Here is a 13,615-nt window from a genome sequence, read left to right on the forward strand (position 1 = left end):
TTCTTGTAGTCAGTTATGTGTATTAAACAGGGTTCTCATAAATGCAGGAAACTGTAATCAGTTTCCCAATGATCAGAAGAGCAGCGTCATGAAAACTAGAATCCTCATTCGTGTTCCTGGAAACATTTTAATTGAGGAGACAATAGCGTTGGATTGTTTTCTTTCTTGTTCAAAATGTTTAGAAAAAACATTAATATTTCCACGAAAAAGTGCTAGATCATTTCCTATTTAGAAATAAGTTATAAAAGGAAAGATCGTATTGCAAGTTCTTCATAAAAAATTATAATGAAAGGGATATAACTCAATTCTCATTTTCAAATTTAATTTTCTTATCAACTGGTCCATAACTATCCCAAAACTAAGTTATTAATCATCAGAACTTAATGATGGCATCTTTTCATATTATGCATATTATGTTGCCAGTCGTATCTAAATAAAGAGATATCTGACCTGCACAGAACAAACTGTCTTGCAATGTTACATAATATTTCTTCAACTATAACACAAAGTAAATTTGATGAACAATTAATTTATTTCAAAGCACATCCTCTCTTTTTATCACTGGGCAAAAATGAAATACAATAGGTTGACCTTGGCATGTCAAAGGGGTCAAGGTTATCAGTCATATATCTTACACCCATCACCTCTACATCAATGGCAATACATTTACACATCATTTTAATCATTCATTTTTAGACCTTTCAATTATTTGTCTTGACAATGTGAAGAAGAATCGCTGTAGATAAATTGTTTAGAAATCTGTGGCGGTATTACATGTTAAACATATAACACAATCATTCCGTGTCAGCTGGTGTAGGCCTTAGGTATGTGAATGATCGACTCAGCTTCTGAAATGAGACAAAACTCAAGGTTACCAGACAGCAATATTCTGTTCTCCTTTGTGAAAAGAGTGACAGTAGCGTTACTCCCACTACTGCATGTTAGGAGAAAGTGGATGTTTTAAGGACAATAAACCTGCTATTTTTTCTTTAATCTGATAATAGGTGTTTGATAATTGGTACATGAAGATTAAAGCAATTTTTAAGCCCTCGTTACCTGATTGCTGTAAAATATTGTCTAGAATTATTCCAAAGAAGGACTGGGGCTTTCTCTCTGGGGATGTTGCATGGTATTTCCTGCAATCAAATTGTGAAATAGTTATATATAATTACCCTATGTAGAAGCTTCCAAGAAATCACAGTCCAAATCAAAAGGCCTGAAGGACATGTAGCATCAAAAGAATATTGTACTTTAAAATTTAATCAAATATAATCCGCACCTTTTCCTGAAAGGCATAAATTGGAAATAACTACTTTTTCACCAATTGAAAGTCTTACTTTAAACAAGAAATTTTGATAGGTATTTATTTTAAAAAAAAATAGAGACTAACCATCCTACATGCTTCATACACATTGGACATACACAGATGGTCCAGTGGTATCCGGGAAACCAGGTCATAAGGTCAGATGGCTAAAAATAGATGTGTACACAATAATATATATATACTCCTGACCAAACACAATAAAAAATTGCTTCGAAAATCTGTGTTAATTTGATATGAGGAAAAATACAATTAATTTTACTTTGCAAAGATCTGGTTGGCCTATTTTACTCAGAAATAAACCTACCTTGGACACTCAGAAATAAACCTACCTTGGACACTCAGAAATAAACCTACCTTGGACACCTCAGAAATAAACCTACCTTGGACACCTCAGAAATAAACCTACCTTGGACACCTCAGTAAGATATAAACCTACCTTGGACACCTCAGTAAGATATAAACCTACCTTGGACACCTCAGTAAGATATAAACCTACCTTGGACACCTCAGTAAGATATAAACCTACCTTGGACACCTCAGTAAGATATAAACCTACCTTGGACACCTCAGTAAGATTAGCTTCAGTGGCAGAGATCACCTACCTTGGACACCTCAGTAAGATTAGCTTCAGTGGCAGAGATCACCTCAAAGAAGGCACCTAACAACAGAAATCATCATACAGAGTTACTTCCCTTTCACACACATCTGCTATGGTTTGAATGAAGGATCTACAGCTTGTAAATCTTGCATTCTATATCTCAAACAATTGTTACAAGGCACAGAATTAAATGTGAATTGTATCTGCTCTCAGGCCAAAGGTATTTGATTCCCTGCAATTTTCATAAGCATATATAACTTATATGTTTAATTCCTATTTCAACATGTTTTAAGATAGGATAAGAATGAGGAGAAAGCACTTAACTTAATGTTGTTTTTAAAACTTGGTCAAAAAGCATTCAAAACTATTATTTCAGATATTAAAAACTTAAAGAAAAAAGAGCATGTTTAAAGATTTGTAATGGGATAAAAGAAATGCATGATGATTGACCAGACATTGATTTGAATCCATGACACCTGAATATTTAGTGCTGAGCTATCTGGCGCCAATTTTTGAACTGGTCTGACCATCACACCCCCCCCCCCCCCCCCAAAAAAAAATTCTTTGCCCTTTCAAGATTACCTGGGTAACCCCAAATTCTTCCCCAGGCAGGAGTTAACCTAGCTAGCTGTCACTTCCTGGGGTTGACACTGCACTAAATGTAGAGGGATGGTAGAAATAATGATGGACCAGACAAAGATTTGAACCTGGGCCTGATCCGTCATTATTCATCCCATATCCTGATACATTTAAGGGCCATAACCTGCCCCTGAAACTAACAGTCATTAAGGGGGGGGGGGGGTAGTAGTTGGGGCTAAATGGACCATGGATAGCTGGGTAGCTTACGTATGTAGTGGTAGAGCTCCTGACAAAAGTTGTAGGGGTCCCATCTTCGATTACCAGTCAAGCCATTTGTTTTCAATCAAATGTATGTAATCCCCTCTATATACTTCAATTATTTTAGGATTTCTAAACAACTCAGTCGATAGAGCATTGGTTTTTAAACTAAAGGATCCTAAGTTCGAGCCTAGTTGTGGTCATTCCTCCTCGTTTATTACAATTTCAATATTTCTTAATGATATTTTAAATATAAGAGTGCAATTTTAAATACCATCTGGGTTTTTAAACAACTGTATTAGCGTCCCATTTCGGCCAGCAATGGTGTCATTTCTCTGTCTGTGAGCTACTTTACTGGGAACTTGGATTATGGCTGATGGGTGAAGGATTTCATGTCCACAACTTCTGCATAATATAAAGTCTACAATATGAAATAGGTGGTAAATGCTGGTCTTCAGAAGAATGCGAAGTGTGACAACAATTAAAGAGTATTTCATATCTACCAACGTAATCTCCTGGTACTGCTTTGACAGATTTGTCTAAGAGGTACGCTAAGAAAACATAACAAATAAATTTTACAAGCTCCCTATTTGTCGAGTTGGACATCGTGGTTCGACATTTTAACCGCAGTGCATTCTGGGATTTGCTTACTAAAAATTTGACAGTTGTCACGTGGTTGATCGATTTCTGCGCTAAGTAGATAAACACAGCTGTTCCTATTTCTCCCACGTATAGTGAATGATTAGGAAGAAAATTTACCTAACTTTCAGGATAAAACCCCAAAATTTTAAATTCTTTTGATATTGAAGATCGTTACAAATAAGAGCACAGTCATATGTTTATACAGTGCGAGTTAATTTATGGCAATAATAGTCATCAATTTCATTGACACCGAGGGAGGAAGAGCGGCTATTAGATCGGCAATCAACACGAAGCGGCGTAAAATGATTGACATGTCCGACACAGATAATGCAACACAGATTCTGGGCTCTGTTGACAAAATTAATCGGGGCTCAATAGTTTAAAGTTTTGCTTTTGATAACTATGATCTGTAGAAACTGTTTTATTTAACTGAATAAACAAATAAAGATGAAATAAGGCCTAAAATTGGCTGACGAAAACTACAAAAAGACCTTCACCTTGGGTCTTATTTTAACCATCCAATCGGATCTTGGAGGTGTGTGGATTTTAACCAATGAATGCGGTGAAAAATGTCACAAGGTTTTGTTGATACCAGAAAGGAAGCTCCGCCTATCTGCTACCAAAACAAACCGGCGCAAAATACCGGCATATTGTATAGGATCTAACTCGCCAATCTGCGATCGTTTTCAGCCTTTATTGACACTTTATGCTACATTTTTTACTGTGATATGTTACTTTGGAATATGATTCACTCAAAACTCTAAGATGTCTGGAAATCGACGACTTGCAAAGAGGTCTATTGTCGGAACAAAAGTCTGCGCCCTGTGGAAAGATGGAAGGTTTTATCCAGGGGTAATTACCGACCACTCGGGCGAACTTAGCATCGCCGACGAACAGAAATACACCGTTGTATTCGACGACGGATTTCAGAAAAGTGTGTACGCAAGACATATTATTGGACATGGATTTCAGCAGATCAATTCGTTTCGCCTCAAACACGGACAGAAAGTGTTTCTGACGGCACACGGCCGAGAGGTAAGCGGGGTAGTCGTCTGTCACGACACAGATAGCGACCAAGTCGTGGTGAACGTCAAACTGACAGGCGGGGAGGGAGTTGACCTGGAGGTCCGATCCGAGGACCTGAGACTTCTGGAGAGTCGGAAGTCGGCCCGCCTCGTGGACCAGGACACGGACTACTCCAAGCTGGCGGACATCTCCGTGGCGGAGTCCAAGAAACGTCCCGTGTCAACCGTCATCGACGTCCCCAACGTCAGAGCGCAGTGAGTGGCAAAAAATATACTTTGCCCAATCTATTTACAATTTTATTCATTTTTCAGTTTGATATCAGTTTTTTTAATTGATGATTACTGTGGTATAACATTTGCTTTTTTAAAACAAAACTTGATTTAAATAATGAAAACTTATTAATTTTTAAAATTCAATTTCAATTCTTAAATCAAATCAATCAAGTTAACTTTTTTTTTTCAAGTAAAGAATGTTGTTTTGAAACAAAAAGTCCAAAGGTCGCAGATCCCACGTTGACCGACTTGTTTTGATCTCCTTTAGTGTTTTGTAAACAACCATTCCATGGTCACATGACAGGGATTTAGGATGGTCAAGCGTTAATCTCAGTGCTTGCTGTATTCGTTTTACTGCGACTGTCATTTTACTCGGAGTTTATTTTCATAAGTATACATTTTTGCTTTATTCACCTGACACATTTCAGGAAAAACAATTATGAATACATTTCCACCGCACCGAAAAGGTATAAACATTGATAATTTAAACATTGCATAAACGGAATAAAAAGCCGGCAGGACGATCTCGATTCATGGCCATTTTCCAACTTCATTTAGAATCAGCTGATCGATTGTATTGGAATGGAAAGCGGCTTACGTTGTGTCTATATATAGATGTTACAGGTGCATGTGCAATATGGCATTGACTTACCGGTAAATGAAGTCAGCCTAACTCACGCGCGCTTGTACCTCGTCCCCATTAGATGATCCATTACATACATGTACGTGTACCCCATCCCACACGGCAACGGGAAATGCTGCAGCAATAATGTGACGCAACGCGAAATTTATCCATTCATCTTATGCATGATTATCATGACCACTCTCAAGTGTAATCAAAATCAATTTTTCCGGGTTCTATTAATAAAAAAAAATCATAGCTTTGCTTAGGCATCATAGATAAAAAAAAATACTTGATACGTAAAGTTAAAGATACAGAATAACTGATCATATGAACGATTTTCTGCTGAGTTATTCATGTATGTATAGAAATTAGAATGGTAGCAATTTAAAAGCTCTGTGACTCCGGCAAAAGGAAAAATACGTGATTCATAAAACGTAAAGTTAAGGATACTTATATTGTATGCCAAATTTGCTGGTTAAGTTGTATATAGAATAAATCGTAAATATAGTACAGCTGTTTGATGATGATTGTGTGACGATGATTGTGTAATGTGCTGATTGCAGACGCTACCGACGATCGTCGTCGGACCAGGAGGATGACGACGTTAAGGGCGATGACGTGGAGATGATGGACGAGACAATAGCCGCGATGGTGCTGACCAGTCTGTCCTGTAGCCCCGCCTCTCCACAGTTCCACGGCTCCTTCACAGGTGCTTGTTACGTAACTTTCAGAGTAAACCTATGTCTGATATCTATCTGATAAATTTGCATCTTAAGTACCGGTAGATTAATTCGACGTTTTGCAACATTTGATTGATCGAGTGTATTATGTCTTTGTAGAACATGGCTTCAAGTCCACCACACTTTCCACAAGCGCTAACAGCAGTGGGTTCCACTCAGAGAGGAGCGACCCCTCGCCCCCCTCCCACCACCTGAGTGGGAGCGCTCCGGCGGAGTTCGTGGTGGGGTCATTCCACAAGGATGATGGGATCGACATCGAAGATTTTGAGGACGAGACCATAGATGTAGACACGGTTGAACCGAAGAGAAAACGACAGGTAACAGAAGAGAGAGAGAGAGAGAGAGAGAGAGAGAGAGAGAGAGATTTAACACCCCACAGATCACAATCCCTGTATACGTACAATTAAATCTACAGTCTATCTTCTTTACATAAATTGAGGTTGATGTGAAAAATTCAGCAGAGAGAGAGAGAGAGAGAGAGGGGGGGGGAGTTGAGAGAGCGCACGTAACAGCCTCTTTCATTTTGTACAAGTCTACAGCGCCGAGCTTCTTTACATATGTTGAGAAAGTAAAAATGTATACATAACCCATGGAACAAAGACCAGAGCGCTGACCTAATTCTTGGTCTATCAGCTGATTTCACCACGGGATGTTCTATTTTTATCCCGGCATGCTGACCTAATAAACAACAGGTATACCTTGAGTTGTGTTATTATCTGTCTGCAGTCATGCGTAAAATGAGTGATTGATGGTATTAAGCAGTGTTTTTATTATTTTAGGTTTGCGAATTTGTGTCACATTTCACTTCCCTGGATTCATTACGAACCCAGATCGACTTTCATTGATCAATATTTAGCCCTAGCTGTTTTTCCTTTTCCGATTCTGACTGAGGCCCCACTTGTTTGGGGGTAATTGCTTTAAAAGTGTAAGGCGCGTAAGTGTCATTTAGAAATATATATTTACATAAATTTAGTGACGATAATTAAATGTTGGATTTGTAAGCGATGACAACACACAGTGGGCAGGAAACATACGACACACTATAACCATATGTTTATTATTACATTAAAATCCCCCGTGTAATTTGCATGCAACCCTTACAAATCATATTTACCACTTTCAAGCATTACTCAAAATAAAAAAAACCCCAGATGTCAAGTACAGTGAATATGCGGTATATTGAGATACAGAAGTAAACAATTCTAAATGGAGGGTTCGATGTCTATTTTTAGACATGTTCCACATGCGTTGACATTCAGAGGTCGTGGACTTAAACACCCACCCCCCGTGGTTGTCCTCCGTAACCTCCAGATAAATAACAGGGTCAATAGAATCACTATTATTAAAATGAACAACAGCGGTGCCTAAAAAAGGGGGCTGCATGTAACTTACAACAACAACAACAAGAAAACACTAATTTTAAACAGCCGGATATCTAAAGATGTCTAGCTCTTATAGAGCAGCCTCTTTGAGCGAGCTTTAGTTTTTACAAAACTTGCATATAACGGACCAAATAGGAAAACAATGCAAGGATCACATTGAGCAAAGCGACAAATCGGAGACCCGTTAAGCAGAGCGGACGCTCGGGAGCGCCTACCATAATTCCAAATCTCTATAACCATGCAGCTGAAATCACAAATTTCAGCGATCGAGCGTTTGCGAGCACCCGCTCATGCTGCTTACAAACAAGACCTGGCCAGCCTAGCATTAACCATTAACTACCTGTACTTTCTCTGTTTAAAGCTGCTTGATCCGATTTTATATCAAATTTTATGCACGCTTTTAAACGATGGTTATACTTAGTATATGTATTATAATAGACATTGCAGCAGTTTTTTCTAGTCAATTTAGCTAAATTTCAAGAAAAAAAAAAATACGTACAAATTTGCTAATAAACAAACGACATAAAAGGGTACCGCGTTATTTCGCCTCATGTTAAATTTCACCCCTGACGACGAGACGGGTATGGTTGTATTACGACTTTAACATTGCATTAAATAAAGGTCGAAATGATCAGACAAATTACAAATAAACGTGTACGTTTTGTTTGCTAATATTTCTGAAGTTTGCTTTCTTTACAATCGATGCATAGCATGCGGGTTGAATAACCCCAATCATTCGGGGGACGAAACCAAACGGTTTCCTTTTCTAAACATTCCCGTGATGCACTTTGGTTTGTTTTTTCGTTTGCCCAAAAAGAAATTATTTTATTTACTTTGAATATTTCTAACTTTGAAAGGAGACTGATTCTGCTCGTGTAAATAGGAGAAAGTCCATAACTTTCTAAGATAAATGGTTTGTATGGAAAAAAAAATTTGATACCGTAATAACAAAAAAATCGGACCAAGCAGCTATTTAACATTAGTGCAGAGATCACACTGCGACACAGGTCCGATTCGTGCGTGACATTCCGGAATCGTGGTCCGAATTCCGTGACTAATGACGTCATATCCCGCTTCATTCATAGATATTCATAATACAGGATTCTCCATGTAACACATAGATTATCTGAATGAGAGAGAGAGAGAGAGAGAGAGAGAGAGAGAGAGAATAACAACGACCTATACCCAGTTAACACCGTATTTAATTTATGCTTTAATTTTGTAATATATTAAACAAGACTCACATGAATGCTTTTTGTTTTATCCAGACACACCTTCGCCTGAGGTACCAGTGTACCTTCCCCGGCTGTAGTCTGGTCACTGATACCTGTGCTAGTATCGAGAAGCACGTGCGCACAGCTCACCTGGGGTAAGTCACTACATCCTCATTACTTCACGTGGAATATATTTAACTTGTGTATGTAGCTGAGGTTAGCGTTACATGTAACAATATTAACATTTTTGTCCGTTTTGCAATGGCTAATGTGTTATTCATTTTTAAATAAAAAAGCGCTCGATCATTTTTTTACGCAGATGAAATATCTTTATGTATTGGAAAACGCATTCGTCATGGCTAAAAGATTTATAAATGTTTTGATATTTATTTTTCCATTCACAGAGGCTCCGAGTCTGACGATAGTCGGTCGGACGGGGAGGAGGAATTTTATTACACGGAAATCGAGGTCAACGTGGACAACGTGACCCAGAAATTCTCCGAGATGTGCACGTCATCCCCACCGGAAGTCGTCGGTCCACTTTCTCCCTCCATTCCGGTGCCAGATCACGACTACCAGAAAAAGGTATCTAAGATATCAAATTAACTTCAACTCCGAAACTACCAATTCCAACAGGCATAGATGCTGACAGCTGCTTTAATTTATAATTTCAGGATCACAACACAAAGTTTCAGGCGTCATCCGTGCCATCTAGCGGCTTCTTTCATCAAGGTATTACCCCAATGTCTTTCTCCAACCCCCCTCAGATGAAGAGATCGATGTCATGGCAAAGCAGTGCGCATGTGTCGTCACCTCCAACCCACTCGGTAATTTTTTTTTTTTTTTTACGTAAATGTTCTGTTCTGGTAACGTTGATACCGGTAAAAGCAATCGACCATCTATAATTACCAATTGAGACTATGCAAATCAAATTAATGATTTAATAAAAGTTAGAATACTACCATCCATGATTTATTAGACGTGACATACACGTAGTAAGATATAAAGTACAACCGGGGTCAGTGTCATGAGTTAAAATGCTGTTACTTTGTAGCTCTCTCCCCCGATCCGAGTGACGAAGCCCACCCCACAGGAGCGCTTACATCAACACCAGGCGCAGTCGCCCAAGTCTCACCTATACTCGGTCTCCCCCAAAACCACGGGGTTCCACAAGAAACCGCGCAGCGAGGTCCGGAAATGCCGGAAAGTGTACGGGATGGAGAACAGAGACCAGTGGTGTACCCAGTGTAAGTGGAAGAAGGCCTGCTCCAGATTCGTGGATTGATGAATCCGGTCCGTCTTGTCTGGAATCCGCGCCATGTGGACAATTTTTACATTTTGCGAAACCATGGACGCTTATTTCCAGAGTAAAAGGAAATATGAAATAACGATATCTCCACTGCTGAAACTTAATGTCTTTTATGACATTTTGTTATTTGCTCTATAGACCAATGATTAAACATGGTTTAAAAAAAAACTTGTATGGCAAAGTATATGTTATACACTTATGAATAGCCATGCAAGGCGTTGCACTTTGAAACTAAAGAGGCGCAACTGTTTTCTTATATACATTTACTACAATTTGTCTTTAAAAACCTAGATAATAACTTTTTCTTTCTTTTTTTCTTTCTTTCTCTATCACTCGTCACTTTTTTCTTTCTTTCTACTTTTATTTTTATTTGAGTGATACTGGGGTTGACATTGATTGCGTCATCTGTGTACACGTCATCCACGTAACACGCTTCACTCGAAATCTTGTCATCAGCTATCTCAGGTTGTATTTTGTTACCGATTATATTTGAATATAATTATTCGACTTTGCAGTGCTTTTTTTAAGTTTTGTTGGTTATTTTACAAATGTAGTGGACTTAAATTTTACGAAGTTCTTGTTGAACTTTGAACTTTTGAACCGAATGTCTTGGTTATCGATTAAATGTATCATAGTGAGCCTTTTTACGGCGTATATTCTAGTATTTAATATTATACAGGTATATTGGATTTTATTGCAGATCCGTTATAGATCAGTTATTTTATAAGCCGTCTTTAGATTATCATTTTTAATTTTAACTACTCGGAACTACTGCTTACCAACAGATTGTTGATTTTTTATTTAGTATAAAGGAGTTAATCCTGTATGGTCGACTAACATAGAAATACCGGTTTTAGTTTCCTTATTTTAAAATCATTTTAATTATCTTTTAATTTACATTTTAACTGATCTCAAAGTTGGTGTAGCATTGTAATTATGACGTCATGTAGCCAGAATAATATCTGTTTCACTATTCAATCATTGTTGTGGGCGTGTGTATACAGGCGCCCTATCTACATTATCATTATATTACTGATATGTTTTATATGTCGTCGTCTTTCATCGAGTATCACCGGTCTTCAGTGGGAGTGTAAATATATTCACAATAAATATTCCATAGATATATCTAACTGATTGTCTGTTTTTCTTTTTCTTTATACCAAATGTGAGAATTACAAACCTAGTCTCCATTTTCCGTGGGATGTTCATAATAAGGAAAGCTGCTGACATATTTAGTTATATTCTTAGTGACATACGCATTAAGTGTGCTATATGGTCGTCACCTACACTATATTAATCTCCATATGAAGAAGAGCTAGCTCTTTATTGGAAGTTTTTCTGTGACACCCCGTGACTTCTACTTTTTATGGCAGTACGTCACAACATGGGGATTTTAGCGCATTATGAAACAGTTTTTACATCCATTTTTTGTTTATCTCTGTGGCGCAGTGGGTATTCCTTCAGTCTACCAACTCGCAGGTTTCGAGTTCAAATACTACAGGGGTTTTTATTTTCATGAACAGCGGTAAACTTTTAAAAGTTGATCCCCCCCTCCCCCAAAGGGAGATTTTGGGGGCATTTTCAAGTCGAACACATGCTAAAAATCCATATCTTTAAGTAATTTAGAAGAATGGGCTTGTAGGCAGAACTTTTCCCAGGTGTGTTGAGGACCCTTAATGCTGGTTTAAAACAAAACAGGTAATATTTTTGTTGCGCAATTTGTTGACCCTAGCTCCAGCCTCCTTAACCACATGTATTGTTGATCGACGCTTAATCCGGTCCCCAAGACAGGAATTTGAGAATATTAATAAGAATTTCTAATTTATGAACTATTCAATTAACACTACACCATGAATTTGTTTGATTGATAATCGGAGAAATTAAGATATAGGAAACGTTCAAAGTAATTGAAAAGTCAAGATTTTAATTTTTACTCGAGATTATCATAAATTGGTGATTTAGGAGGGAAATCTTTGATTGACTGCTGCATCATTGATTGTTGTATAGGTGACGGTGGGACCAGGTAAGGAACTCAACTTTGGTCTTTCATCGGCGCTAGCAATAATACGATAATACGTACAACCGTCGACAAGAAAAATGGTGGATTGGCGCTTTTAGCTTATGCTTTGCCTACATATCGTAATAACTCGACCATTTCCACTCGTGAAACAAAATATTTAATAACCATTTCCGAATAGATTCGATTGCATGCTGTGACAAAATAGCACTTTATCACACAGCGGGATGACGGAGTTCGTTCAACCACCCTGGATACCCGGCTGAATGTTTATTGTTTAAGGTATACGGGGAAAGACTTCGAACACCGCCTACCTCAGCGCCGCTCAAACACCGTCTATCCCACTGTGCTGCTCGACCAAGGCATACCCGAGCGCCACTTGAACTCTGCCTACCCCATAGCGCTCCTGAAACACATAATTCCCCACAGCGCAACTCGAACACCGCCTATACCCCACATCGTCACTAAAACACGGCGTTCCACATCAATGCTCAAACGCCGCCTAATCAACAGCGCTGTGTAAACACCATAGTGCTTTTCAATCACTGCCTACCACAGCGCCACTCGATCACCGTCTACCACGGCGCCACACGATCGAGACAACGCCTACCCCACAGCCAATCGATCACCGTCTACCACAGCGCCACACTCGTGTCAAGACAACACCTACCCCACAGCGATATTCAATCATCGCCTATTCCACAGGGCTACTCGAACACCGCCTATACCACAGCTCTAACACCGCCTACCCAAAATTAGCGCCATTCGCCAGGGCCCATAAAAGTTAGACAAGCTCGCTTTTGATGTCAGTCTCACTTTTACAAATGGAATAAATATAGTGGGAAAGTGGGACTCAGATTAAAAGTCTAACTCTTCCACTATATATTATTTTATTAATAATGAGACTGAGATCGAAAGTGGTGAGATCCAAAGTGGTGAGTTCGTCTTACCTCGGGGAGTTGGGTCCGGAGCCATAAAACTTACACGACAAAAAAAAATATACTGTGTAAAAGTGAGACTGAGATGAAAATTGAGCTCGTCTAACTTTTATGGCCTTCAGGGCTGGGACCTTCAAAGTTAGACGAGCTCATTTTTTTTATCCCATTCTCACTTTAAATAAGTGTCTAAACTGAAAAAATGAGACTAAGATCAGGCTCCGATTTCACAAAAAAAACTTAAGTCAAATCTCAGACTTAAGTCTGAGTTTTTTCTCAAATATTTGAGTTTTTTCTCAAATTTGAGAAATCTCAAATATCTGCATTTCACAAAAAAATCTTAGTCGTGTTTTTTACTCAATTTGAGAAAAAACTTAAGTTACCTCCATAGCAGACTTAAGTCAAATCTCAAATATGAATATGTCATTAACATCATTAATTCAGTATTTTATTGTCTGTAATGTTCATTTCTTAGATCTATTCCACTCAATAATCAGCGAATATGCAATGTTTCATGCAGGTTTGATAAATATTTTTTTCATTAAAAAATTATAATTTTGGCGGAGTTATCTCCCTTGACAAACATGTAAACAAAGGGAACTAATTCATTTGTTTGTGTTAAATGGAATAACTGTGCAGTGATACTATTTTCTAATGATTTTAAGGTAACCATAATGTATTTAATGTGGTCTTT

At 38.2% G+C, this 13,615-nt stretch overlaps 2 protein-coding genes across 2 annotated transcripts; one reads left to right on the plus strand and one right to left on the minus strand.

The window, feature by feature from the left end:
* Positions 1 to 509: 509 nt before the first annotated feature.
* LOC128179306 (protein cereblon-like) lies at positions 510 to 3,418 on the minus strand. The gene is made up of 6 exons (XM_052846739.1): positions 3,263 to 3,418; positions 3,034 to 3,180; positions 1,927 to 1,982; positions 1,391 to 1,470; positions 1,057 to 1,136; positions 510 to 848 (listed from the first exon to the last, which is right to left on the minus strand). The coding sequence occupies exons 1-6, from the start codon at positions 3,363 to 3,365 to the stop codon at positions 805 to 807; spliced, it is 510 nt and encodes a 169-aa protein (XP_052702699.1). The 5' UTR covers positions 3,366 to 3,418; the 3' UTR covers positions 510 to 804.
* Positions 3,419 to 4,004: 586 nt separating this feature from the next.
* LOC128178795 (zinc finger protein 704-like) lies at positions 4,005 to 11,099 on the plus strand. Its single transcript, XM_052846182.1, has 7 exons — positions 4,005 to 4,681; positions 5,888 to 6,033; positions 6,164 to 6,381; positions 8,715 to 8,815; positions 9,065 to 9,245; positions 9,335 to 9,487; positions 9,715 to 11,099. The coding sequence occupies exons 1-7, from the start codon at positions 4,167 to 4,169 to the stop codon at positions 9,943 to 9,945; spliced, it is 1,545 nt and encodes a 514-aa protein (XP_052702142.1). The 5' UTR covers positions 4,005 to 4,166; the 3' UTR covers positions 9,946 to 11,099.
* Positions 11,100 to 13,615: the final 2,516 nt, after the last annotated feature.

This window comes from Crassostrea angulata, chromosome 1 (genome assembly GCF_025612915.1).
Source record: "Crassostrea angulata isolate pt1a10 chromosome 1, ASM2561291v2, whole genome shotgun sequence".
Taxonomy (NCBI): Eukaryota; Metazoa; Mollusca; class Bivalvia; order Ostreida; family Ostreidae; genus Magallana; species Magallana angulata.